This window comes from Diceros bicornis, chromosome 8, assembly GCF_020826845.1.
Source record: "Diceros bicornis minor isolate mBicDic1 chromosome 8, mDicBic1.mat.cur, whole genome shotgun sequence".
Lineage (NCBI taxonomy): Eukaryota > Metazoa > Chordata > Mammalia > Perissodactyla > Rhinocerotidae > Diceros > Diceros bicornis.
In genome coordinates, this window is record NC_080747.1 from 33,521,457 (window position 1) to 33,546,788 (window position 25,332).

The 25,332-nt window shown below is 38.4% G+C and overlaps 2 protein-coding genes across 17 annotated transcripts in view; one reads left to right on the forward strand and one right to left on the reverse strand.

Moving 5' to 3' along the window:
• Nucleotides 1–13,280, forward strand: part of NSUN7 (NOP2/Sun RNA methyltransferase family member 7) — a 49,481-nt gene extending 36,201 nt beyond the window's left edge. Inside the window, exons 10-12 of the mRNA XM_058546958.1 lie at nucleotides 1,096–1,213; nucleotides 10,897–11,020; nucleotides 11,526–13,280. Coding sequence (XP_058402941.1) covers nucleotides 1,096–1,213; nucleotides 10,897–11,020; nucleotides 11,526–12,161 — 878 coding nt within the window. The 3' untranslated portion in view covers nucleotides 12,162–13,280. The remainder of the gene's footprint in view (nucleotides 1–1,095; nucleotides 1,214–10,896; nucleotides 11,021–11,525) is intronic.
• Nucleotides 13,281–16,642: 3,362 nt separating this feature from the next.
• Nucleotides 16,643–25,332, reverse strand: part of APBB2 (amyloid beta precursor protein binding family B member 2) — a 355,319-nt gene continuing 346,629 nt past the window's right edge. For all 16 annotated transcript variants that reach the window (XM_058546954.1, XM_058546953.1, XM_058546952.1 and 13 more), the window contains 2 exons: nucleotides 23,805–23,984; nucleotides 16,643–19,778 (listed from right to left, as the gene is read on the reverse strand). In XM_058546954.1, the coding sequence (XP_058402937.1) occupies nucleotides 19,611–19,778; nucleotides 23,805–23,984 (348 nt within the window). In that variant the 3' untranslated portion in view covers nucleotides 16,643–19,610. The remainder of the gene's footprint in view (nucleotides 19,779–23,804; nucleotides 23,985–25,332) is intronic.

Here is a 25,332-nt window from a genome sequence, read left to right on the forward strand (position 1 = left end):
AGTACCATTTAGATTTTGAGTACCACTGCCCTTCCACACGTGGATGTGGAAATTTAGTTCTCTGAGAAATTATGTAAATTTTTATTAATTCAGTGAGTGTTTATCAAGTGCCTACTCTGGGTCAGGCATTAAGCTCGATGTTAGAGATATGAGTGTGAATAAATCCCAACCTCCAAAGGCTCACAGATAAACATGTGGGTACAGATAATTTAAGACATAAAAATACAGCATACATGAGGTAGAAACAAAGCAAAATGGAAAGCACAGGGGAGGTCTGCCCTTTTAGTTGATGCTACCAATAAACATTAATTTGAACATGATAGTATGTATATGATCTATGAAATAAGTTGGTTGGAAGATTAGGCAGTTGGTAAATAATAAACTTTTTTGATGCTTTCTCTGACTACTCTATTTAAAATTACAGGATCCTCTTCTGAAACTAACCATCCTCCATACCTGCTTTGTTTTTTTCTATAGCATTTATCACCTCCTAACAATACTATATAATTTTCCTATTTATTCACGTCAATAAAACGTAGAAAATAAGCTCCCCAGGGGCCGGGATTTTTGTCTGTGCATCTCGAGTGGCTAGAACAGTGCCTAGGTGCTGACTGAGGGTGGAGGAATGAGTGAGTTGCAGGTAGTAGGATTACCTCATTTTACAGATGAGAAATCTGTGAGTCGAAGTAATTTTCCCAGGTTCATTCAGCAGTAAGTAACAGAACGGGGTTCACATCTAAGTCTGCCTCTTCCTAGAGTCCTTTTAGCTAGTTATGTGACATGGCTTGTGGAAGAGTGGCTGGACGTACCGAGCTCATGATAATCTGCGGCACTTATTTTTTGTTTGTGTTTGCAACTAGGTTGGTCACACTGACTGAATTTTCAATTTCCACACAATCCAGTCAGATTTACTTTACTTATTGGCCACAGAGGACATTACTAATACTTACTTTAAAGGGGAGCCATTCAAGCATCTATGGAAATCATTCCCATCAAAACCATGCAGTATTAGCAGAAATAGGCATTTGGAAACAGCAGATTTGTTTAGGATTGTTAATGGGGTCATTATATTAATTACATCTTCTTTAAATGTAGTTACTAAAGCTCAAGCAGTTGTTTACTGCACATGCTCAGTTTATCCAGAAGAAAATGAAGCTGTTGTTAAGAAAGCACTGGAATTTCAAGACCATGGGATTAAAGTACAACCTTATAGGTAAGAAAGAAAAGGATTCTTCTGAACGACTCAATCAAATATTTTTGAAAGTGAGTGATTATGATTTTCTAAGTTGTATAAAGACATTCCACTTCCTTTTTGTTAGACTTTAGTGTGACCAAATAGCCTAACTTTTTACAACTTTATGTAGATTCTGTAGAGCCTTTACAATGGCTTGGCATGGGCGTTCTTTTGTACACTAAAAGATTCTTTTTGTTGTTGTTGTTATTGTTGATTAAGCTAAAGGCATTTTGGCTTTGACTTGATGGGTTCTGGATAAATTGGGTCCAAATTTTCTATCCCAAGTTTTAGATACATCTATGCCTCAGTACAAGAAAAATAAGTAGGGCCGGCCCCGTGGCTTAGCGGTTAAGTGCGCGTGCTCCGATGCTGGCGGCCCGGGTTCGGATCCCAGGCGCTCACCGACGCACCACTTCTCCGGCCATGCTGAGGCCGTGTCCCACATACAGCAACTAGAAGGATGTGCAGCTATGACATACAACTATCTACTGGGGCTTTGGGGGGAAAAATAAACAAATAAATAAAATCTTTAAAAAAAAGAAAAGAAAAATAAGTATATAAAATAACCTTAGAAAGTAGAGAGAAAATTCGTTGTTAGTTATCTGAAAACATACATTTCTTAGACCCTTTTAGCCTTTGGCACTCACAAGGAATGAGGTAAAAATAGCCTAAATAACTTTCGTAGCTTCTGGGTAAAATGCTGTAATAAACCAGGGATGAGAAGAAAAACAGTAATACTCCATCTGAACTGTGGACATCAAGGTAAGGAGTAGATCTAAGAATACGTGACACCAATTAGTTCTTCAAGGCTGTGACAATTAATAAGGTATTTTAAAACATCTCTTCTCTTTTACTTATTATTCATGTTCTAAACTTTTTCTGTAATTCTTATAGTAGGTTCTTAATATGCATATGGTTTGCTCCTTTCTTTTAATTTGATATTTTCCCTTTGCCGTTTCATAAGTGGACATGTTAATCACACCTGTATTTCCCTCCTTACTTAGCTTCACTTCCTTATTGAGTAGCTCCTATTGGTGGCTAACAGCCAACCTCACGTTGTGAGAGCTTCTCAACACAGCATTAGCTAAATCACCATCTAGTGGCAAAGAGAATTATTGCGGGTATATAACCAAATTCATCAGTATGGATGACTCTTGATTTGTCTGTCAGGGATAAGGTTTCTAAGAATGTAATCTGGCAAGAATGGAGGAACATCTGTATTTTATTTTATTAGATTTTATTTCAGGTAAGCTATAATTAATAATTAATCCATAATATGGTATAAAATACACAAGTAATATTTAAGGACATGTTATAAAGACAAAATAATCTGGGATCTGGGCTCAAATTGGAGAGTGTATATTCAAGAGAGTTATAACTACTTGTTAGGGATGCTGTCAAAAGAAATTATGAATTGCTTAGGGAAGTACACTATATGGCCTCTAAGAATCATTTCTTAATTCCCAAAGTAGTAGAATTTAGGGTTTAAAGCACTATGACATGCCATCTAATCTAATCACCAGTTGCTTAAATTTCCTTTTAATAATCCCAGAAATATTCATCTTATTTTGAACTTTAGCCATCATGATACTTAGCTTAGTTCTATGCAACTTTTTTTCTTGTCCCCTATTGTAAAAACTTCAAACATTACAAAAATACTAACTTAAAAAGAATGTTTTTCCAAATCCTACCCTTTTAGACATAACCATTATTAACAGTTTGATTTGTAGTCTTCCAGGTTGTCCGGCACCAAAGGTACAAGTTTTAATTGGTATGGTCAAATTACCCACCAAAATATACACTCTTATAAACCTATTTCTCCACAGCTTCCCAAACACTGGGTTTTATCACACTTTTAAATCTTTAGCAGTCTGTAGGGTGAAAAGATGAGATCTCGTTGATTAAATTTCCATTTCGATTAATAAGGTTGGGCACATTTGCTGTTTACTGACGGGGCAGTGCAGTGTGGTAATAATTAAGAGTGGGGGTTCTGGAGCAATAGTCCTCAAACATTTTTGCTCAAATACTCCCTAAAAATTTTTTTAATAACTGTGTACCTTTTTCTGTATTTTGAAGTTGACACCTAATATTTTTCATCATAAGTTTAAATAGTTGCAAAATATATTATTTCTTATTACATATGTGCTTTAAATACATTTCTGTTAAATCTTTGGATCTGCAGATTTATCGTATTCCATTTATGGAAAAATGTTGAATTTGTTACCTATTTTACAAAACTAGTTTTCATTGTCAAAACCATATTTACCTTGTCAGAAAAAGTCTGACTTTATTCTTTAATTCAAATAAACATGTTAATATGCCCCCGTGATTTACTTCTAATTTTAATTTTAAGGTAGATAAATAGAAATAAGGAAGGGGAGGAGAGGGAGGAAAGAAGGAAGGAAGGGAGGGAGGAAGGAAGGAAGTTCATTCAAGAACAGAGCTTCACTGAGAGTTTGGCATCCTCTTAAAGATTTCTCACCTAACTCTGCTTTGCCACGGGCAAGCCACATTCTTGAGTTGTCCCTTTGTTTAGCATCCCAGCGATCTTAACATCCCAGGATAATGTGCAATAATACGGTAAGTGGCTTTTTTTGTTAAGTGGGAGAAGGGTATTGTGAAGGAAGAGGAAGGGAAGGTCGCTGTAACATATGGATTATGACATTACCTACCTCACTGGATCTTTGTGGGGAATGAATGTATTAAAACATGAGCAGCATTATGGTAATAAATGTACCATAAATGTTCATCGTTATGGTTGTTACCATTAATTTGTAAATTGCCTATTCATGTTCTCTACCACTTTTTCAACTGTATTATCTATGTTTTTCTTCTTTTTATATGTCTTGTCATTGTATATTAGGGATATTAGCTGTTTTCATATGAATTACAAATATTTTTTATTGTTTTTTATTTTAAATATTTTTAAATAAAATGTTGATGAAAAATTTGCTTTATAGAAATCTCAAATTTCTGTGTAGACAGTTGTATCAGTCTTTTTCTTATGGCTTCTACATTTTGTATTATATTGATCCTCAGCTTATAAATGCTTTTACCAGTTTTCCTTTCATATTTTTATAATTTCATCTTTTTATATTTAAATACTTGATTTATCTGCTGTTTATTTTGGTAAAGGAGTAAAGTATAGATCAAGCTTTATTCTTTCCCCCCCAAATTCTTCCCCTGCCCCTTCCCCTACTGATTTAAAATGCCACCTTTTTTATATGCTATAATCCCATATATACTTCTATGTGGGTCTGTATTTTATTCTATTCTACAGATGCTTGGCTATTTCTATACTAATATGATAGTGCTTTAATTACTATAATTTTAAATGGTTTTCTTTTCAAATTTTATTAATTTTTTAATTGCAAAAATCCCTACCCACATTTGTGTATCAAAGAAAACCATCCAAAGACGCATAATGAGAAGATTAATAATTTCCTTCCTGTATCTCTCCAGCTCCAAATCCCAAAGTGTCCAGCAGCTGGAGCAGGTCCTAAAGGTCCCTTGAGGAGCCAGGTGTAACCCTTCATTCCTTTTTTTTTTTTTTCGTGAGGAAGATTAGCCCTGAGCTAACATCTATTGCCAATCCTCTTTTTGCTAAGGAAGACTGGCCCTGGGCTAACATCCGTGCCCATCTTCCTCTACTTTATATGGGACACCGCCACAGCATAGCTTGACAAGCGGTGCGTAGGTCCGCACCCGGGATCCGAAACTGCAAACCCCAGGCCGCTGAAGCGGATTGCGCAAACTTCACCACCACACCCCCAGGCCAGCCCCTGCTTCATTCCTTTTTATTATATGGAGGTCTGGAGGGGCTCTAGGAGAGCTGGAGCAGCTAGAGGGCACTAAGCCTGGAAGTACTGATATTTTTACCACTGGTGCAGCCATACCAGTGTGTCCCAGTCGCATAGCAGTCATATGAATGTGTGTATATATATTATCTTATGGATAATGTATACATTAAATATATGGAGCTGTTCCTATTTTAGTAAGTTTTTTTAATTGAAATATAATCACAAACCATAAAAGTCATCATTTTAATATGTACAGGTTAATGCTTTTTTAGTATATTCAGAAAGTTGTGCAATTTCACCACTATCTAATTTCAGAACAATTTCATCACCCCAAAAAGAAACTTCATACCCACTCAGCAGTCACTGCTCATTCCCCTGTTCTCCTAGCTCCTGTCAACCACTAATCTACTTTCTGTCTCTCTGGACTTGCCTATTCTAGACATTTAAATGAAATCACACAATATGTGGCCTTTTGTTTCCGGCTTCTTTCACTTAGCATGTTTTCAAGGTTCACCTGTGTAGTAGAAAGTTATCAGAACTTCCTTCTCTTTAAGGCCAAATAATATTCCATTGTATGAATATGCCACATTTTGTTTATCCATTCATCAGCTGATGGGCATCTGGGTTATTTCCACCTTTTGGATATTAAGAATGATGCTGCTGTAAATATTTGTGGACCAGTTTTTATGTGGGCATAAGTTTTCATTTTTCTTGGGTATATACCAAGGAGTAGAATTGCTAAGTCACATGGTAACTCTATGTTTAATCGTTTGAGGAACTGCCAGACTGTTTTCTAAAGTGGTTGCATCATTTTACATTCCCATCAGCAGTGTAGGAGGGTTCCGATTTCTCCACATCCCCACCAACACTTGTTATTATCTGACTTTTTAATTCTAGCCAGCCTAGTGGATGTGAAGGGGTATCTCATTGTGGTTTTGATTTGTATTTCCCTGGTGACTAATGATGTTGAGCTTCTTTTCATTTGTGAGCTTCTTTTAGCCATTTGTGTATCCTCCTTGGACAAATGTCTCTTCAGATTCTTTGCCCATTTTAAAATTGCGTTGTCTTTTTATTGTTGAGTTGTAAACGAGTCCGTTATATGTTCTGTATATCAGACCCATGTTACATACATAATTTTCAAATATTATCTCCCATTCTGTGGGCTTTTTACTTTCTTGATGGTCCTTTGATGCACAAAAGTTTGTAATTCTGAAGTACAATTTATCTGTTTATTATTTTGTTTCTTGTGCCTTAAGTATCATAACTAAGAAACTGTTGCCTAATCCTAGGTCACAAAGGATTATGCCTACATTTTCTTCCAAATGTTTTGTAGTCTTAGCTTTCACGTTTAGGTCTATGATTCATTTTGATTAATTTTTGTATATGATGTGAGGTAGGGGTCCAACTTCATTGTTTTGCATGTGGATATCCAGTTGTCCCAGCACCACTTTTTGAAAAGACTGTTCTTTCCACATTAAATGGTCTTGGCACCCTTGTTGAAAAGCAACCTATCATAGATATATGGGCTTATTTCTGGACTCTCAATTCTATTTTATTGATCTATATGTTTATACTTATTCCAGTACCATAATAAGGTTTTTAAAATCACTAATGGATGCCTAGTTTTATCAAAAGCCTTTGCAGCATTTTATGATGTGATCAAATATTTTTTCTCATCTGACATTTTAATATGGTGGTGAATTAACACTATGTATTTTCTAATAGTGAACAGTCTTTGAGCTTGAGGGCCAGATACTGATAGGTTGTGTTCTATGTTCTGATTTTCTGTTACCTAGTAAAGGTGGAGGGTAGGGAAGGTAAGTGGTGCATGAGAGGAAATGGATGGCTATGCCAGCCTTTGTACTTATTATGATAATCATTAATCACATATACCTGGCTTCTGATGGGTACTTTGCTCACCTGGTCACTATTGTCTCAGGATCCTTTTACGCTCATTGCTGTCAATGAGCCCCGTTCTGTAATGGCCTCTCCTACTGTCAGCGCTGTCCTGTGGAGGAAAGTAGCCACTGAACTTCTGAGAGCTGCTGGTGCTGCTCTCACCAGCACATTCCTTGTTGCTCTAATAAAGGGTGGATCTTTTGGGCCCTCCTCTCAACACAGACCTCTGGTGGGTTCTCCAGCCTTAATAGTACACCCACTGTAGCAAGCTCACTCCTCTGAGGCTTCTAATCCTTTTTTCTACTGTCTGCCATGGCAATCTGGCATTTCTTCTCACTTAATGTGAGCCATTATGTATTAGTTTTCTATTTCTGCTTAAGAAATTACCACAAATATAGCAGCTAAAGACAACACCCATAATTAGCTCATAGTTCTATAGGTCATGTTTGGCGTGGCGTGGCTAGATTCTCTGCTCAGGATGTCAGCCTGGTGAATTCTTTGCTGGAGACTCTGGGGGAAGAATTCGCTTCCAACCCCATTCTTGTGGTTGTGGGACCGAGGTCCTCATTTCTTTGCTGGCTATCAATCCAAGATGCTCTCAGTTTCTGGAGGCCACATCCATTCCTTGCCATGTTGCTCCTCCATCTTCAAGCCAGCAATAGTGCATCATGCTTTGAATCTCTGAGTTCTTCCATCCCTGACCTGTAGACCTGGATTTAAAGGGCTTATGTGATTAGGTCAGGTCCACCCAGATACTACCCATATCTTAAGATTAACTAATTTGAGACCTTAATTACATTCACGAAATTCCTTTTGCCATGTGTATTATCTTCCTGGGCTGCCACAATAAATTATCCCAAACTTGGTGACTTATAACAACAGAACTTTATTCTCTCACAGTTCTGGAGACTAGAAGTCTGAAATCAAAGGGTTGGCAGGGTTGGTTCCTTTCTGGAGCCTCTGAGAGAGAATCTGTTCTATGCCTCTCTCCTAGCTTCTGGTGTTTGCTAGCAATCCTTGGCGTTCCTTGGCGTGTAGCTACATCACTCCAGTCTTGGCCTCCATCTTCACAGGGCCTTCTTCCTCTCTGTGTCTCTGTGTGTCCTCTCTTCTTACAGAGACACCAATATTGGGTTTAGGATCTCCCCTACTCCAGTATTACTTCATCTTATCTAATTATATTGGCAAAGACTCTCATTTCCAAATAAGATCACATTCTGCAGTTCTGGGTGGACATGAATTTTGGGGGGACACTATTCAAACCACAACAATCCATACTCCGGCTCCTCAAGTTTTATGCCTGTCTCATGTGCAAAATACATTCACCCCACCCCAACATCCTCAAAAGTCTTCATCCATTACAGGATTAATTCTAAATCCAAAATCTCATTTAAATATCATCAACTCAAAAAATCCCAAATGTCATCATCTAAATCAGGTATGAGTGAGATTCTGGGTATGAACTTATTTTAGTATTCAAAGAAATGGGCTGTAAGCTGGAGTGGAAATCATTTTGTCATGTAGGGGCAATTTCTGTAAGGTAACTTGACCAATCTTCATTATGGATTATTATTACCATTTAAAAAGACAGCATATATGTAGCTAAAATATATCATAGTCTATTAAATAAATATTTATTGAATACCTACCATGTACCAAGCACTCTTCTAGATTCTAGGAATATATCAGTGAATTAAAACTGGAAAAAAATCCCAACCTTCATATTTACGTTCCTGAGCTAAATATTTTCTAAATTGGTAAGAAACAATTTTCAGAGAGTATTCTTTACCTAATATATGTGAATAATTTTTTTGATGATTGCTATTTGTGTAGAGAACATATATGAAAAGGCCTCAGAAATTCATTTTGTTGGTTACAAGGTTCGTGAGAGGAGCAACTAGCTCTCTTGCTTTTACAACCCACACAGCTATTATATTTCAGCTTAGTTCAACATAAGCACTTATTATGTTTACCAGACTTTTTGGCATGTCATCTGAGGTCATGTGTGCCTGCCTGCATCTTCAGTGACCTCTACATCCCCTTATTCACCTTATGCCCCAGCCACACGGAAATACTTGCTGTACCCTGAACATACATTTTCATGACATGTGCACTTTGGTTCATGTTCTTCTTTCTGTCTAGAATTGCCTTCTTTACCTTATTGGAAGCCTACTTATTCTTCAAGACATAGCACCAGTGCTGCTTCCTCTGTAAAGTCTTCATAGTTGCTATCTCCCACGGCCAGAGTTAATTCTACCTTACTCTGTACTCCTACTTAATTTTGTCTCTACTTGGCTCAGCATTCTTATTTGGTCGTCTTCTTTTTTTTAATGGATTTCTTATGCAATTTTTATATGGCTGGTCTTCTTTATATTATTGCAAATCGATTAGTTTCTCCAACTAAATTGTAAACTATTTAAGAGAATTAATATTGTACTTATGTGCTTTGCACACAGTAGGCAAATAATGAATGAATAAATATAAATTTAAAGTGGTTTTAAATTTCAGAATATATAGAATTAATAAAAGAATTCCTGATATTTTATGTGGAAAAGTGTTTATTGTTTTGATTAAATATATTTTAATTGTAAAAGCATGAGAATATAAGAATTATTTATTATTTATGAATGAATCACTTATTATTGAATGAGAAATTAATTATCAAATATAAAAACCAAAATTTTATTTTAAACAATTAGAAACTTCTATATTTCTGACACAGTCTTTTTTTGTTGTTATGTACTTTCTTTTTTTTTCTCTTGTGAGGAAGATCAGCCCTGTGCTAACATCTGCCAATCTTCCTCTTTTTTTTTTTTTCCTGCTGAGGAAGACTGGCCCTGGGCTAACATCAGTGCCCATCTTCCTCCACTTTATATGGACTCCGCCACAGCATGGCTTGCCAAGTGGTGTGTTGGTGTGCCACCAGGATCCAAACTGGCGAACCCCAGGCCGCCGCAGTGGAGCGCGCCCACTTAACTGCTTGCGCCACCGGGCCGGCCCGTTATGTACTTTCTTGAACAGTACATAACTCATCCATTAAAACTCAAAAAGTGATTGGGAAGAATAATGTAGTTAAAATGATAGGCCATGGGCCGGCCCCGTGGCTTAGCAGTTAAGTGCGCGAGCTCCGCTGCTGGCAGCCCGGGTTCGGATCCCGGGTGCGCACTGACGCACTGCTTCTCCGGCCATGCTGAGGCCGTGTCCCACACACAGCAACTAGAAGGATGTGCAGCTATGACATACAAGTATCTACTGGGGCTTTGGGGGAAAAAAATAAATAAATCAAAATTATAAAATGATAGGCCATATTTTTATACAGTCATCACTGCATAACAACGTTTCAGTCGACGATGGATTGCATGTACAACAGTGGTCCCATAAGATTAGTACTGTAAAGCCTAGGTGTGTTGTAGGCTATACCATCTAGGTTTGTGTAAGTACACTCTATGATGTTCACACAAAGATGAAATTGCCTAAGGAAGCATTTCTCAGAACGTATCCCTGTCATTAAGTGACACAAGTCTGTATTGTAATTGTGCAAAAAGTAACGAAAAGAAGGAAGTCATACTTTTTGTATTTTGACATGTGGAAGTAAAGGATATTTTGGATTATACCTTTGTGATTACTATATACATTGTTACCTGTTTTGATAATGGAAGCCTTTTTGTTAATATATTAATGACTTGAGGAAGAGTTTTTAATTTGTTGAAAGGTTGGTATTCTTGGCATAGTTGTTTAAAGATGGAGGACTTAGGAAGTAGAATCAATTATGAGTTAACATGAAACATTAGAGTTTTAAATTTATAATAGTATCATACTGCTTCAGCACCTTATCCTTACTTGGAATTTTTGTTTAAATGATTGGTAAAACATAACTGAAGAAAATTTGTTGGAATTGACTGTCTCCCTCTATTGGCAAATAAGCCATTCTAACTGTGAATTGTCTGCTCATATCTACTGCAGGCTCAGTCCTCCTGTCCTTCCGCTGTGCTCCTTGAAGGAAATACACTTGTCTACTGATAAATTTTTCAGAGTGGAACCATCTGAAATCACCAATGGTTGTTTTCTTTCTGTTCTAACAAGGGAGGTAAGGAAAAAAAAAATCCTAATCCATGACATACTTTGGAATTAAGAAACAATAAAGCCTCATAAAAGGAACCTGGGAATTTTGTGAACATTTTGTAATGGTGTGCTTATTTCATAAATCACTAAAGGGCAGGAAAAAGAATTATTATTTTATGGCAAAAAATCCATATTTTTATCTTTACACTTTCTCCTGAGTGTTCCTCCCCTGCTTGCTGTCCACCCCACCTCTCCATGCACTCTGTCAACATCTAGTTCATCTTACTTTACATGTAAGAAATAAGCTCCGTAATTCTTTTGTTTTTCCTATCAGGTTCACAACTGGGGAAGTTTAAGTACAAAAAAGTCATTTACTGAGTCTCATGGGATACCTTAGAAACTAAGCAGTAAAAACTATTTCTTTTAGTATAATAAAGATACTCTTATTTTTACTGAAACACTGATAAATATTTGTAATATACACAGTAATGGTTAACTCCCATATTTAGTAACTGCTTCTTTAATTATAGCGGGACCCATCCGAGACAGTGTCTGTGAAAGATGTTTTGGCCCGCGCTGCAGCAAAGGGTCTACTGGAGGGGATTGAGTTGGGTAAATCTTCAAAACGGGAGAAGAAGAAGAAAAGATCAAAAATATCATTCCCAAAAGCTTCTACTACTGACAGTAATGGCATCCAAATAAAAATTGCTGAGTTCCTGAATCGAGAAACTAATGCAAATGCTAATCAGTCAGAGACATTAACAAAAAGATCTCTTCCACAGAAAAATACAACTCAAGTGGGTTCTTCCTCACAGGTCAGAAAACCCAACAAGCCTGCCACCAATCCTTTAGTGCCTACATTTATGAAGAACACATCTTCCTCCAGACCATATGAACGGCCAACAAACTTCATAAGACCTCGACCAGAAGACAAAATGGTTGTACTGAAACCCGTAGAGATTGTTTTGCCTCCAGTAATGTTGCCATTTTCAAGTCCTCAAGGGATCAGATCTCAGATGCCAACTCAACATTTTTACTGTCATTGGGTTGGACCCAAGACTGTTGTGCCCGGCTACCTTTCCACACCATCGATACCCAGAAGAGGGGAAAAGCCTAAAGAAAACTTACCTTCTTCCCTACTCAGGCGTCCTCGACCATGGCTTTGACTGTCTTGTGTTTTTTACAGGAGTCAAAAGCAGTTGATTTTTTTTTCAAAGTCTGATATTTCTCTGAAGGTTAGACATACCTACACAAGATACTCATCCTTTCAGTCACTCAGCATCTTCTAAATGTGATACTACCTTCAAGAGGATTAAGACAGATGAGAATAATGTAGGCAATTAAGCAAAGCAGAATTCAGTGATTTCAACAGCTCAGTGCTGATCTGTTCTAGAATGTCCAGTTGCGGACTCAGTATCAGCTGTTAGCACTTGTCTCACTCTTGTTAACTTTGAGTCTACACTTAGGACACCAGTTTTAAATGAAAGCTGCAACAATTTTTCCTGAGGGGAAACAGTGACACCTTATAACAGACTTCTTTTCAAACTTAATTTGTGAGGCAATTTATTAGAAAGCATAGATATGGAAGATGCTGGTCTTCTCTCACTGACTTTAGATTGCTCTTCAGTGTCTAGTCAGTTGTAGTTTAACATTTCAGTCACTATCGAGGTTGGTTTTTTCCTTAAATATCGAAATATTCTTTAAACATACATCAGTTTTTGTAATGTGATTGAGGTTGAGTATGAGTTGGAGGAACAGGAAGTTCCAAAGTTCCAGGTGCGGGTAGTTCGGATGTCCGTTCACAGAATGAAAACTGTTTCTCATTGGAAGAGCTTCCAGGATCCTGAGCAGATTGAACATAATCAGCTCTCTTCTATTTATGACAAATACTGTTGTAAAAAAGTGACTGTAAGCAAATTTCCATCTAAATAGTAATAATTCTGAGGAAGAGGCAAAACTGTTGAATACAAATGATTCCTATTGAAGAAACCTATAAAAATTTCTGCTTGTACTCAAAGATCAGGTGAAATAGTAAAATCTACAAGTCATTTCAAATGGCACACAGTAATCAAACTTTGGCAAATTATTTCTGATGCACAATTAAAATATATTGTAACACTATGTTAATTATATTAAAAGTCAATTCATCTTGAACGTATTATCAGTTGCTTACCAAGAACTGGTATGATCATCATTTCTGGGTCTATTTTTTTTTCATCATGGCAGCAGAAATTGTTTGACATTAAATTGAATAAGTTACAACTGTAAGTCCTATTTAAAAAAATGTTCAGGGGCCGGCCTGGTGGCGCAAGCGGTTAGGTGCGCGCGCTCCGCTGCGGCGGCCTGGGGTTCGCTGGTTCGGATCCCGGGCGCGCACCGACGCACTGCTTGGCAAGCCATGCTGTGGCGGCGTCCCATATAAAGTGGAGGAAGATGGGCACAGATGTTAGCCCAGGGCCGTCTTCCTCAGCAAAAAAAGAGGATTGGCGGATGTTAGCACAGGGCTGATCTCCTCACAAAAAAAAAAAAAAAAAAAAAAATGTTCAGACACATTCATGAAGTTTGAATTTAAAGTTCTATTTTCAGAATCCAGTTGTGTTGAACAGTGTTATACAAATTCCTAACATTCCATTCAGGTGGTATAGTTTTAGTAGAATATTATCCTCTTCAAGATAAATATTTAGGTCTATTTCAGCTCTAATATTTTATTCTTTCTCACCTGAAGTGAAAATTAAAAAATTGTGAATTTTAGTAGTAATAAATTATTTTTATTTTGGCTAAAGATTTACGTTTATCAATAAATTTGTCAGTAAAGGAAACAAGACTTTTTATACTTGAACCAGGCTTATTATATTTTAAATCCCAAAGAATTCTCATGTTAATTATGACTCTTAAACAGTACAGAAATGTTTTAAATGCTCAGCTTATTTTACTAATTTCAAAAATCAAAAACTATATATCTCTTTGCTCTAGAAGTTATAGTATGTGTTTCCTCTTCCACTCTCTAGCTGGCTTAGGAGGCCAGAGCAGCTGAATTGAACTTTGTTCAGTAAAGAGCTGGTATTTTATCCCAGGAATCTTTCATCCCTTTCCTGCCCTCTTCCCCCTGCCCCAGGCTGAAAAGTATTCCATTGTTCAAAAGTAGCAGGTCTGAGATTTTTTTCTGTGTAAGTTATGAAAAGAAGACTCTCATTGTTATGAAATAGTTCAGGATGTTTTTCTGATCTCTCTCTATAGCAGAGTGTGAGTCATGTCATGTCACAACTTCAGCCACTTATTTTCAGTATCTCATAAAATGCATCTTGTCGCTAAATTATTTTTCTCTTTAGAAGTATATGGAGAGTCTGAATTAAACCATTCATTAACTGAGCCTGCAGTTTTCTTCTTTCAGAATCTTCTAAGACGGACATGATCAGTTATTTAAATACTTTGGTAGACTAAAAAGGGAAAAATACTTTGGATAAAAACAATTTGCAATGGGGCCAGCCTGGTGGCGTAGTAGTTAAGTTCATGTGCTCTGCTTTGGCAGCCTGGGGTATGCACGTTCGGATCCCGGGCACAGACCTATGCACCGCTTATTAAGCCATGCTGTGGCAGGCGTCCCACATAATATAGAGGAAGATGGGCACAGATGTTAGCTCAGGGCCAATCTTCGTCAGCAAAAAGAGGATTGGCAACAGATGTTAGCTCAAGGCTAATCTTCCTTACCAAAAAAAAAAAAATAAACCAATAATAATTCTAGTGAAGAATATGGATTACACTGATATTTTTCTTTCTTGAACTTCTTAGAGGAAAGTGCTACAAAAAAACCTAAAACAATGAAATTACTAGTATTTCGATACTCCAGTAGAAAATTCAGATTTTTATCTGAAATTATTACTATATAATACCTGAAACCAAATGAAATTTTGTTCCTTGAGAGTAACTGCCTTTGATAGAGTAAAAGAGAGAAACTACTGGGGGAAATGCAAGATCAACAAAAAATGGGTACATCCTTTAGCTTCTGTTTCTCCTCTTCCCTGTGTCTAACAGTTAAACTAAACCAGATTCAACTGAGTCTTCTGGTTTCATTTTGGACTTAGTGCCTGTACAACTCTGTCCTTCATTCTTTGACGTCACGTTCTGAAAGGAAATGACAGACTATCTTAATACTAGCAAGACTGTGCACACAACCCTCAAGTTGGTGATGAAATAGGCCTCTGTCCTTCCTGCTCACCAAATGACAGTGAGGAACTACTCAAAATTTACTTTCTAGTTCTTACGAGGTGGAAATATGCAATAACTAATCAAAGCAGAATCGTACATTACTCAAATGATTTTAAATTGGAGGTAAGAATAATTTGAAAATAAAATGATGAGGTTGGAGACAGTGAACTGACATTTGTATTCCTGGATATATATGACTGAGGTGTCAGATAAAAGAGCCAAACATTTTATGCAGCTAAGTTTATTCTCACAACATATTACATTTAAATGTGTAAAAGTGGTCAACAGCAAAAGGGGCAGAAAGCAAAACCAAAGGTTCTTTCGGGATAAACAAGCTGCTTTGGATGGCAGGGAGTGCTCTCATTGATAAAGCATGAGCAGTATTTTTTCCCTGAAGCTGAAATAAATTCACTTCATTTTACTGGCTGTATAACACACGTTAGCTCTGTATTAGGTTAAGTAAGCCTGGCAAACTAGAGAGCTAATGGTTTTACTAGTTAAATTGTGCTAATATCAGTTAGGGAAATGTTTTTCATGTTATGAAATCTTGAATTTGTGTTGCAACGCTTATGAAATGAGTGTGTCATACAAGAAAAGGAGGAAAGATTTACGGCTTCTAGTAAACAACCTTGTGTAGAATCGTCTTACAAATGTCTATCATAAAATCATAAAGTGGATTTTTTAAAAAGTAGCAGTGCCGGGGCTGGCCCGGTGGCACAAGCGGTTAAGTGCGCGCGCTCTGCTGCGGCGGCCTGGGGTTCGCCGGTTCGGATCCCGGGTGTGCACCGATGCACCGCTTGTCATGCCATGCTGTGGCAGCATCCCATATAAAGTGGAGGAAGATGGGCATGGATGTTAGCCCAGGGCCAGTCTTCCTCAGCAAAAAAGAGGAGGATTGGCATTGGATGTTAGCTCAGGGCTGGTCCTCCTCACAAAAAAAAAAAAAAAGTAGCAGTGCCAACAGTTTATCACCAAGAACTTATTTTAATGGAAATGGGTGTAACATCCCTTTATGCAATCAGACAGACACGAAAGAAAAAAACAATGGTCCTAGTTAGCTATGGGTGATGTTATATCCAGGTGGAAACAAAGGGCATGTGGACAGGTGTCTTTTAGATGAGATGACATATGTCATGAAGGATATAAAAATGAAGCACCAAGCAGTGCTTGAGTTTGCAAAGTAAAGTTTTTAGCCATAGGCAAATAGGCTATTCTCCTTGATGCTGCCAAGGAGCACGTACATGAGGTGGCAAGTCTGTGTCTATCTAGCTGCGTTTAAAAAATAAAAGGAACTTTAAGCATTTTGTCTCGTCTTCTACATATTCCAATAAAAATGTGACTACAAATCATTACAAAACCACCTTTTAGGCAATGTATATAGTTCACTGAGATTATTTAGACCTGGATACATTGTGAGATAATATCCAGTAAAGACAATACATTAACACAATAATGCAGTATATTTCAGTAAAAATAGAATAAATAAAATAAAAATATTTTAAGCTGTATTTAACAGATTAAAAAAAAGGTAAGACATACAAGGCATAGTGAACATGGCTGCCTGTTTACCGCATCACAGATATAAAGAATGCATAGATAACTGAAGTCTCACTACATTATCAGGTAAAACACTGGCATCCTTTCACAGAAAAATACACACGTACTCTCATACGTACTTTTTGGCCATGGCAGAAAGTGTCTGAATATACTGTTTAACATAATTAATTTTAAAAAATTAATTGCATTTAGTATGCAAAGCTATTTTCAAAAGAAAATATCTGCAGTAAAGTTTTCAATATGTAAAGGTTATCATTCATCTTAATGCATCCTATAATTGCATATATAAATCAGTTTGCTACTTAAAGCTAGCTCAGTATTCTTGATCCTGAAAACAAATAAATGTATGCCTTACAAAATGAACAGGGGGTTCTGGTAGAGAGTTCCAATATAAAAGTAGATTACTTGTTCAGAATTTTGAAGTTTACCACACTGCAACACTTCACTGTGGAGATCAAGATGAATGATCATCAGGATTGAACTGTGAACAGCTTTCAAAGGGCACAGTAAGGATTTTCTTAATGCAATAATTTCTTCTGATGGTAATGGTTACTTCAGAGAGAATAGTATATAGGCTGGTGAGAAATATAATTCATTTCTAGAGTGTCATCTTTTTTCATAACACTAGGGCGCTAAGAAATAATTCCAGAATTCTGAGAGGGGACAGAGGGAGAAAGCCACCTAGTCATTCTATCATGTTCTCTGGGGGCAAAGCATCACGAGTTAGGCATCTCTGGAAAATATCATGGGGTGAACAGGCTGTACTGCCTGGAGAATCCTATCCTCTACAACTCATTTGAGGCACACTGCAGGAAAACAGTCCTGGACTGAGAGAGCAATGGTTTTATGATTAATACCACTGCGTGAGTAACTTGGACGAATTTCCCTACTTATACAAGGAATTCTAAGATTTCCTGACAACATCTGGGTATGCCTGGAGTAATCTTGGAAAGACTCTTCCTGACTGGTGTGGAAGCAGCATAATTTATAAGCATAACTTAGAGTTGGAAAGTGTGGGTCCTAATCCTGGTTTTCTCACTAACTTGCATGAGATTGTAGGCTAGGTGACTGAGCCACTTGGTACTTCATATTTTCATTTCTCAAATGTGTTTAGTACCTTCTCTACCTTATAAGGCTCAAATGTGATAAGAATGTGGAAACCACTTTGACAAGTACATAAAAGTGGATAAACATGGGGCCGGCCCAGTGGCGTCGTGGTTAAGTTCGCGTGCTCTGCTTCGACGGCATGGGATTTGCAGGTTCAGATCCCGGGCGCGGACCTACACACCACTTATTAAGCCATGCTGTGGCAGGCATCCCACATATAAAGTAGAGGAGGACTGGCAACATATGTTAGCTCAGGTAATCTTCCTCATCAAAAAAAAAAGGTGGACAAACATAAAGCATTACTGTTATAGCTGGATGTTATAAAATGTTAATTTTGACAATTAAAAAGGAACAAGACTAATGTTTAGCTTGATCTCCTTAGCAAATTCCTTTTAAAACAACAATGTCAACAAGAGCCTAAACCTGTATAATCTTTACAGCTCAGTTTCCTATCTATAGAGAGAGAAGCAGGAAAGTGCTATTTTTTGGAACCTTGTTAAATAGTCCATTGTTCCTATGTATATTTTGCTCTGATAAGAAATTTTTAAATCTTGAAAATAAAATGGAAAAAATATAAATTTAAAAATATATCTAGTAGAGTTCCAACAAATTCTAATATTAAATACATTAATTCAAGAAAGGTTCAATTTAATGTAATTTGTTGCCATGGACTATCCATGATGGACAGACAGCTTTCTGGGCAAAAAGCATCAGGGTAAGACTGAGCTAGATGCAGGATCCTAGCAGACATGTACCTAGGAGGTGGACTAACAACATGGTGGTGGAAATCTAAAATACACATGACATTTCCTCAACTCCAAATTGCATACGGGCTAATTATCAAACTGAGGGTGAAAGGTATGAGGAATATTTCATTGTCATGTTGTCTATGTAAAGAATGGCCATAGTGAAGTGTAATTCTCTAGCTGCACTGTACGGTATAAGGCAGTAGTTTGAAATACGTCCCACCCGAAATGCATTATGATTTTGTTCATCTTTCTTTTTCTTAATAATCAGTTTGAAAACCATCCGAAAAGAAAGGCTATTTTTGTTCGATTTTGATTTCTGAAATTTAGTTTGTTTTTCAATTTTGAAGTTTCACTTTTTCCCAATATCCCACAAACAGCTGTAGACATGAAATGGTGTCCATGTGTCAAAGAGCTCGTCAAGGAAAGCTGCCAGTTGGTTTCTGTACTGATGCCTACAGCCAATGTTGTCAACCAAAAGGTTCAATTTTATGAAAAACTAAAACAAAAACTCATCATCCTATTTTTACAGCATTTCAATGGTATCTGGTAAGCAGTGTCTACTCCAATGTTGAAAACAGGGCAAAGTGCTGTAGGACTTAAAAGTTGCTTGTGACAGATCCAGTCAAGAAGACAGTGACACTAACTCAGACGTCATTCACTCCAAGGACTCAGGATTAGTTCACTAGGAGGGATGTGGCCACATTCGTGTGTATGTGTGAAGTTAAGCAATGTTCACGATATTTACAATAAGAAAAAGACCTTCCACTGCTCATGATGTAACTTACTGACAGCAAAAAAAATTAGTCATGCTTCTTTTCATATCACATGATGGTGGCAAGACATGAGAACATGCTTGTCTAACACTGTTTGGTTAAGGATAAATTCTCTGAAGACAAAGCATCAGCAACTGAATGGAAGGCCAGACATCAGTTCATCTTCTTTAGTGTAGCTGTTCAATCTTCAGGTAACTATTAGAGACTCCTTTAACATATGCAGCTAGGGCGTTTCTGTGACAGGGCGTTTCTGTTTCAAAGTGTCAATGAGGGATAAGACCCCTCGTTTTACATTGGTTGTGACTCTTCTGGTCACTGAGTCTGCTGGCGGAGGAGGTGGTCGAACTTTCTGTGAAGGCGGCCTGGCTACCAAGCACTTCTGGTATCGTAACTGGAATAAAATAAAAAAACGTTTTACGGTTGTTAGTAAGGTATCATCTCTTCTTGTTTAATGTGGTTTTAATTCATCACATTAGTTATGTTATCACATCCCAAAAGTTAACAACCTAGCTCCTAAACATAAATCTAAGAGTTATTTTTTTCTTAATGTGGACATTTTAAATCCTCTTAAAAGATCATTAGACTCAACAACAGTGTTGTAGCTTTTGCCGCCCTTTTCTTCCATCCACCTCCGCCCTCTACTTGTTCTCTATATTGACAGGCTGCAATTAATAGACCTCATAGTCAAAGAGCTAATGAAAAGAACAAGGATTGGGAGAGGTAGTGTGAGTTAAATTTTTCCTCAGAGACATGTATATATGTACATGGGGTAAGTACTCATGGCTAACTGGTAAAAAGGGCAGAGTTTGAATCTAGGCTCTATCACCTGTGAACTGTACGAGCCCAGGCAAGTTATTAAACCTTTCTGAGCCTCAGTTTCTTCAAAGTGAGATGGCTGAAGAACAGGGACCTTTACAGAGGGTGTTATGACCAAGGAATACTTGTAAAATACCTAAAACCAGCCTAGTGGGCCGGCCCCGTGGCTTAGCGGTTAAGTGCGTGTGCTCCGCTGCTGGCGGCCCGGGTTCAGATCCCGGGTGCACACCAATGCACCGCTTCTCCGGCCATGCTGAGGCCTGTCCCACATACAGCAACTAGAAGGATGTGCAACTATGACATACAACTATCTACTGGGGCTTTGGGGAAAAAGAAATAAGTAAATAAAATAAAAAAAAATAAAAAATAAATAAATTAAAAAAATAAAACCAGCCTAGCAATGCAGAAGACGTTCATAAACGTTTGTTCCTTTCTCTAGTTCCTGCTTTAATAAAAAAGAATGACGTATTAAGATTTCAGGATACATTTTATATACAAGTCTAAATCCTAATGGATTAATTTTTAAAAATCCATTAGCACTGGCACCACAGACAGTTTCTATCCTTCAGAAATATGACACGATCTACCTGCCTTTGTATTAATGCAAAGATAAGTAATTCTTCAAAATTACATAAGAAGGTTAAAATTTATCAAATTTTTTCTCTAATCTAAGCACTTTAATTCCATGGCTGATTTTTAGAAATCTACCTAAATATTAATAGGCTCCTTAATACAATTGTGAAACAGGCTGATGTTTCCCCCCTGAGACACATAACCTATCTACAGAAGACTCTGCGTCACAAGGCTTTGTCATTGTCCATAGGCCATAAAACTAGTCCCTTTCAACCCAATCATACGAAAAATGATTCATCACATGTCTCCTCTGTAAGGTATCTTGCTAGGTCTGCACCGCAACCAAAACCACACACTTCTAAAGCACGGATTTATAAATGGGCAGGTGTGGCAACATGGGACACTGGACTGGGAGTTTCTAATGTTAGTTCGGTATATCCAGTGTGAATCAAAATTGCGCCTGATGAATTTCATTAAGGATCTCTCTCTTATTCTAAATTTCACCAAAACATCTTCAGCTGGGCCGATACCACACAGCTGCAAAATATGCCTAAAAATTAAGTAGATTCAAAAGAATGTGTTAATGCCACAGATTTTTCAGATGGTATAAATTCATGCATAGATATTTGAGATGGAGAATCATGCAGATTTGAATTAAGAGGAAGGCCACTGAGTTAGAAATGCTGGATTCTGAGTGTAAGGAAGTTGATTTTATCAGTATGCCTTACACTGGACTGGCTGAGCCCCTTCAGCTGGCTGCCTAATATACTTAAAATAGTAAGAAAATGAGTAAAAATTGTTTCTAAGAGAGAAAATGAGTCTGGGAATCAGAAAACAAACTGTAACCAGTGATAAAGCTAATTATTTAACTGTCATCAGCATTTAAAATGTATAATTAAGGCTGAAAGCCACTCATTTTGTTACTGAAACCATCTGTTATGATCCTTTTCAATTTCATGAAATACCTAAATAATCATCCTCCAGCTTTGCTTGACTGATCTCTCCCATTTGCTATCCCATCTCAATTCCTATGCCGGGTCAGGAGGGTCATCTTGATGCCTCCACCACCCTTGCTCCCCTCCACCCGGTCCTGCTCCTTTCTATGCAGGCATATTTGAGTTAGATTCTGGGCTCCACAGTACGAGGGACAACTGTACCTCTAACAAAGGACTGTGGCGGGAATGAAGTCAGATAGTGAGTGCACGACACCAGGTCTTCCCTTCCCTTCTCCTACCTTCGCCCTCCATTTCAAAGGTGTCTTTTAAGATCAAAGTCAATTGGCTCTCTTTTCTCATTCCCCACCTTTGCCAACTGCCACCGGCCTCATCCTTGCCCCTCATTCCTAACCTAGTGATGTATGCTATATAAAAAAACAGAACTCCCTCAACTTCTCTAAATTCTACCTATTCTTGAATTCTTAACATCTTCTGGCCAATCTCAAAGTCACTCTAACCCAATTGGGAGGCTAAGCCCCAACTCCAGGCTCTTAAGCTACCATAAAGACCTTGCCTCGACGATATTATATGGCCCCCATTTCAATCCAGCTTCACTGACTCACTTCCCCTGGCCTAAAAAAAACGTGCAAATCTCCCCAATCCTAAAACAAATGAGCAAACCCCTCAGTGTTGTGCTTCAAGCTACCCCTTCACTGTCAGACTTTGTGAGTAATCTACTCTCAGGGCCTCCACTAATTTCTCTCCCAGTCACTTCTCAATCCAGGGCAGTCTTATACCTTTAGTTATAGCACTTCCTACACTATAACAGAATTTTGATTAATGTGTCTCCCCCATACACCTAAACTCCATAATGCAAGGATTATACCTTAGTCCTACTTGAACTTCCCAGGTCCAGCCCATAAATGATGGATTGAAGTAAATGAAGCACAGGGCAAATTCAGCATTCCTCCTCTCCAAGCCAGGCGATTCTCTACAACATCTGTCAAATCATCTGCTCCTGTTTATTCCCACTGCCACTCTCCCTGTTAGATGCTCCACAGCTATCATCTGGACCAGTAAACTAGCCTCTTGGCTGATCTCCCCACCTCAGCCTAGACCTTTCAACCCATCTTCCCCTTTCTTTTCTTTTGTTCTGGAGTATACTTTTAAAACCTAATATGATCAATTCACTCCTGCTTAACGATCTTTACCAAAGATAAACCTTGGCATGACATCACAGGCCCTTCATGATGTGGACCCTTGCCTCCTCCCACCTGGTTCCACCAACCCAATCTGCTGTGGCTAGAATGTACCACACAGCCCAGGTTTCGATGCCTACATTCATACAGTTCCCTCATTTTTACCAGAACTTTCTCAGTGCTTGGCATAATAGGTGCTCAAAGGATATTTGCGGAATAAACGATGAGTTATTTTTGTTTGTTTGAAATCATATATGTGATGCAAAGAGCACTAGCTTTGTTACCTGGAAGACTTGGGGTTGAACGCGGTCTCTGTCACTGACCAACTCTGCACCCTGGGGCCTGTTCTCTCCTCCAAGCCTCTGTTTTCTCATAAATAAAACAGAACTAACAACTACCTAACAGGGTTGTTGTAAGAGCTGAGTTCACAGATATAAAGAAAATAAAATATGTAAGAACAATGCACTTAATCCAGCTGTCTGAAATAAAAATCATTCAATTCATTGCATTTTTTTTTAAAGTACTGAGTTGGTTCCAAACAGCACCAACTCATGCATGACCAACATTTCCTGACCACATACTGAAATTAATGAGGGACCAAGAATAGAGAATCCTCAAATTCGAGGTTTTGAAGACCATCCTTTCAATGTTCCTGGAGCCCTACAGAACTGGGCTCCATCCGGTCCTGTTGCTTTCAGGTATCCTCGCCTCTTAAGATGGCAAACCGCTCGTCATCATTGACTCTGTCCACAGGAATGAGGGTGTTATACAATAAAGCATTACTTTAGAGATTAGACCTTTTTTCTTTTAAATTAGTAACTCTGCTCTAATATATGACACATCAAACAAAAGCAGGGGGCATGTGGGTCGAACCCCTGTGGCAGGATCACTCACCATGCACGCAGCCTGCACTGCCTCGGACACGTTACCGGCATTTGGCTCGCACCAGAAAACGTGGCACTCAAAGTGCTGGTTCCCAGTGTCCATGATGAAGGCAAACGTGTGGACATCCTTCCCAACACCCATGAAGGACAAGAATCGCACACGACACTCCACTAAGATTTCCTCTTCATTCTGCAAGAGACATTGTTCACAGCCCATTCTCTCCGGGAAGCCAGGCAATAGCCACAAACAGGTTTGGATCTTAAATCATAGGATCAAGCTTAGAGTGGCTGCATATAGGAACTGGTATTAAAAAATATATAGCCAGACTGAATTAGAAAGGACTTGTATTTTTTTTGGAAGGCAAAAGTTTCTAAATGTGTCTGGAGAGGCCATCACTGCTATGGGTGTCTCATTCTGGCATTTAATCTTGCTCTGAACTACACTGCAACCTTGGTATGTGTACTCCGTTCCCTATCCACTATGTTGCAAGCCTGTGAGTCCATGAGGGTAGGAACAATGTCATGTATATTTCTCACGTCTTGCTCACACAGGGCACCCAGTGGCTCAAAACCCATTTGCCCAGGCGAACCCACTGGAAACCCCAGAGAACCAAGAGAAAAAGAGCCACAGGATCACTTTCCATCCAGTTCTTCTTCCCAAGCTAAATAGCAGGCTGAATCATATTTCTGTCTAAAACTGTGTAAAACAAAAAGCTGCCAGATCATTTTTTTCTCTTTTTCACAAACTGGTATCCATATGATGCGGTGTAAAGAAACATTCAGAATTCATTCTTATGAATGGTGTTCTTATGACCACTACACCCTTTGCAGCAACCATATGCAATTTTTGAATTAGTAAACACATCCAGAATGTTGACATTTGGATCATTAACATCTTGAATGATTAAATATTCACTCAGGTGCTGTGGGATCGTTTAACAAGCAGACTAAGCTAGTCTGAGAGGCCGAGAAGTTTTCTTGGGATAAATGATGTTTAAGATGAGCTCAGGGTAAGGGCTGGGGAGGCAAAGGCGTGGAGCACAGAAGGAGGAGCACTTGCAAAGACGCTGAGGTAGGAAAGGGCGTGACATGTCTGAAGATGTGAAGACAATCCAGCGTGGCAGGCTGGAGAGGTGGGCAGGTCAGTGAGCATCTTACTCCTCTTTAGGAGGCGACCTGCTAGTGAACAGAAGCTAGAGCAGGCTGAAGATTGTGGTCTTTCCATGACCGGTGCTTCACAGAGGCGGGAAAGTGGTCAAGAGTCTGGAGCCAGATTGCCTGGATTCGAATCCTGCCCTTACTACTTCTGACTGTGCGACCTTGGGGAATTACTTAATCTCTCTATACCTTAGCTTCCTCAACCACAAAATTGGGATAATTTGAGTTGAGGCTAATGCTGGCCTCTTTCAAGATGACCAGTGGCCCCTGTTACTAATGACCAAACAAACCACAGGACCTTCTATAACAGAAGCATCTCCTGTGCTCCAACCCCAGAAAACAGCCCAGTCAATACTGGAGCCCGGAGAGCGACCAGCCAG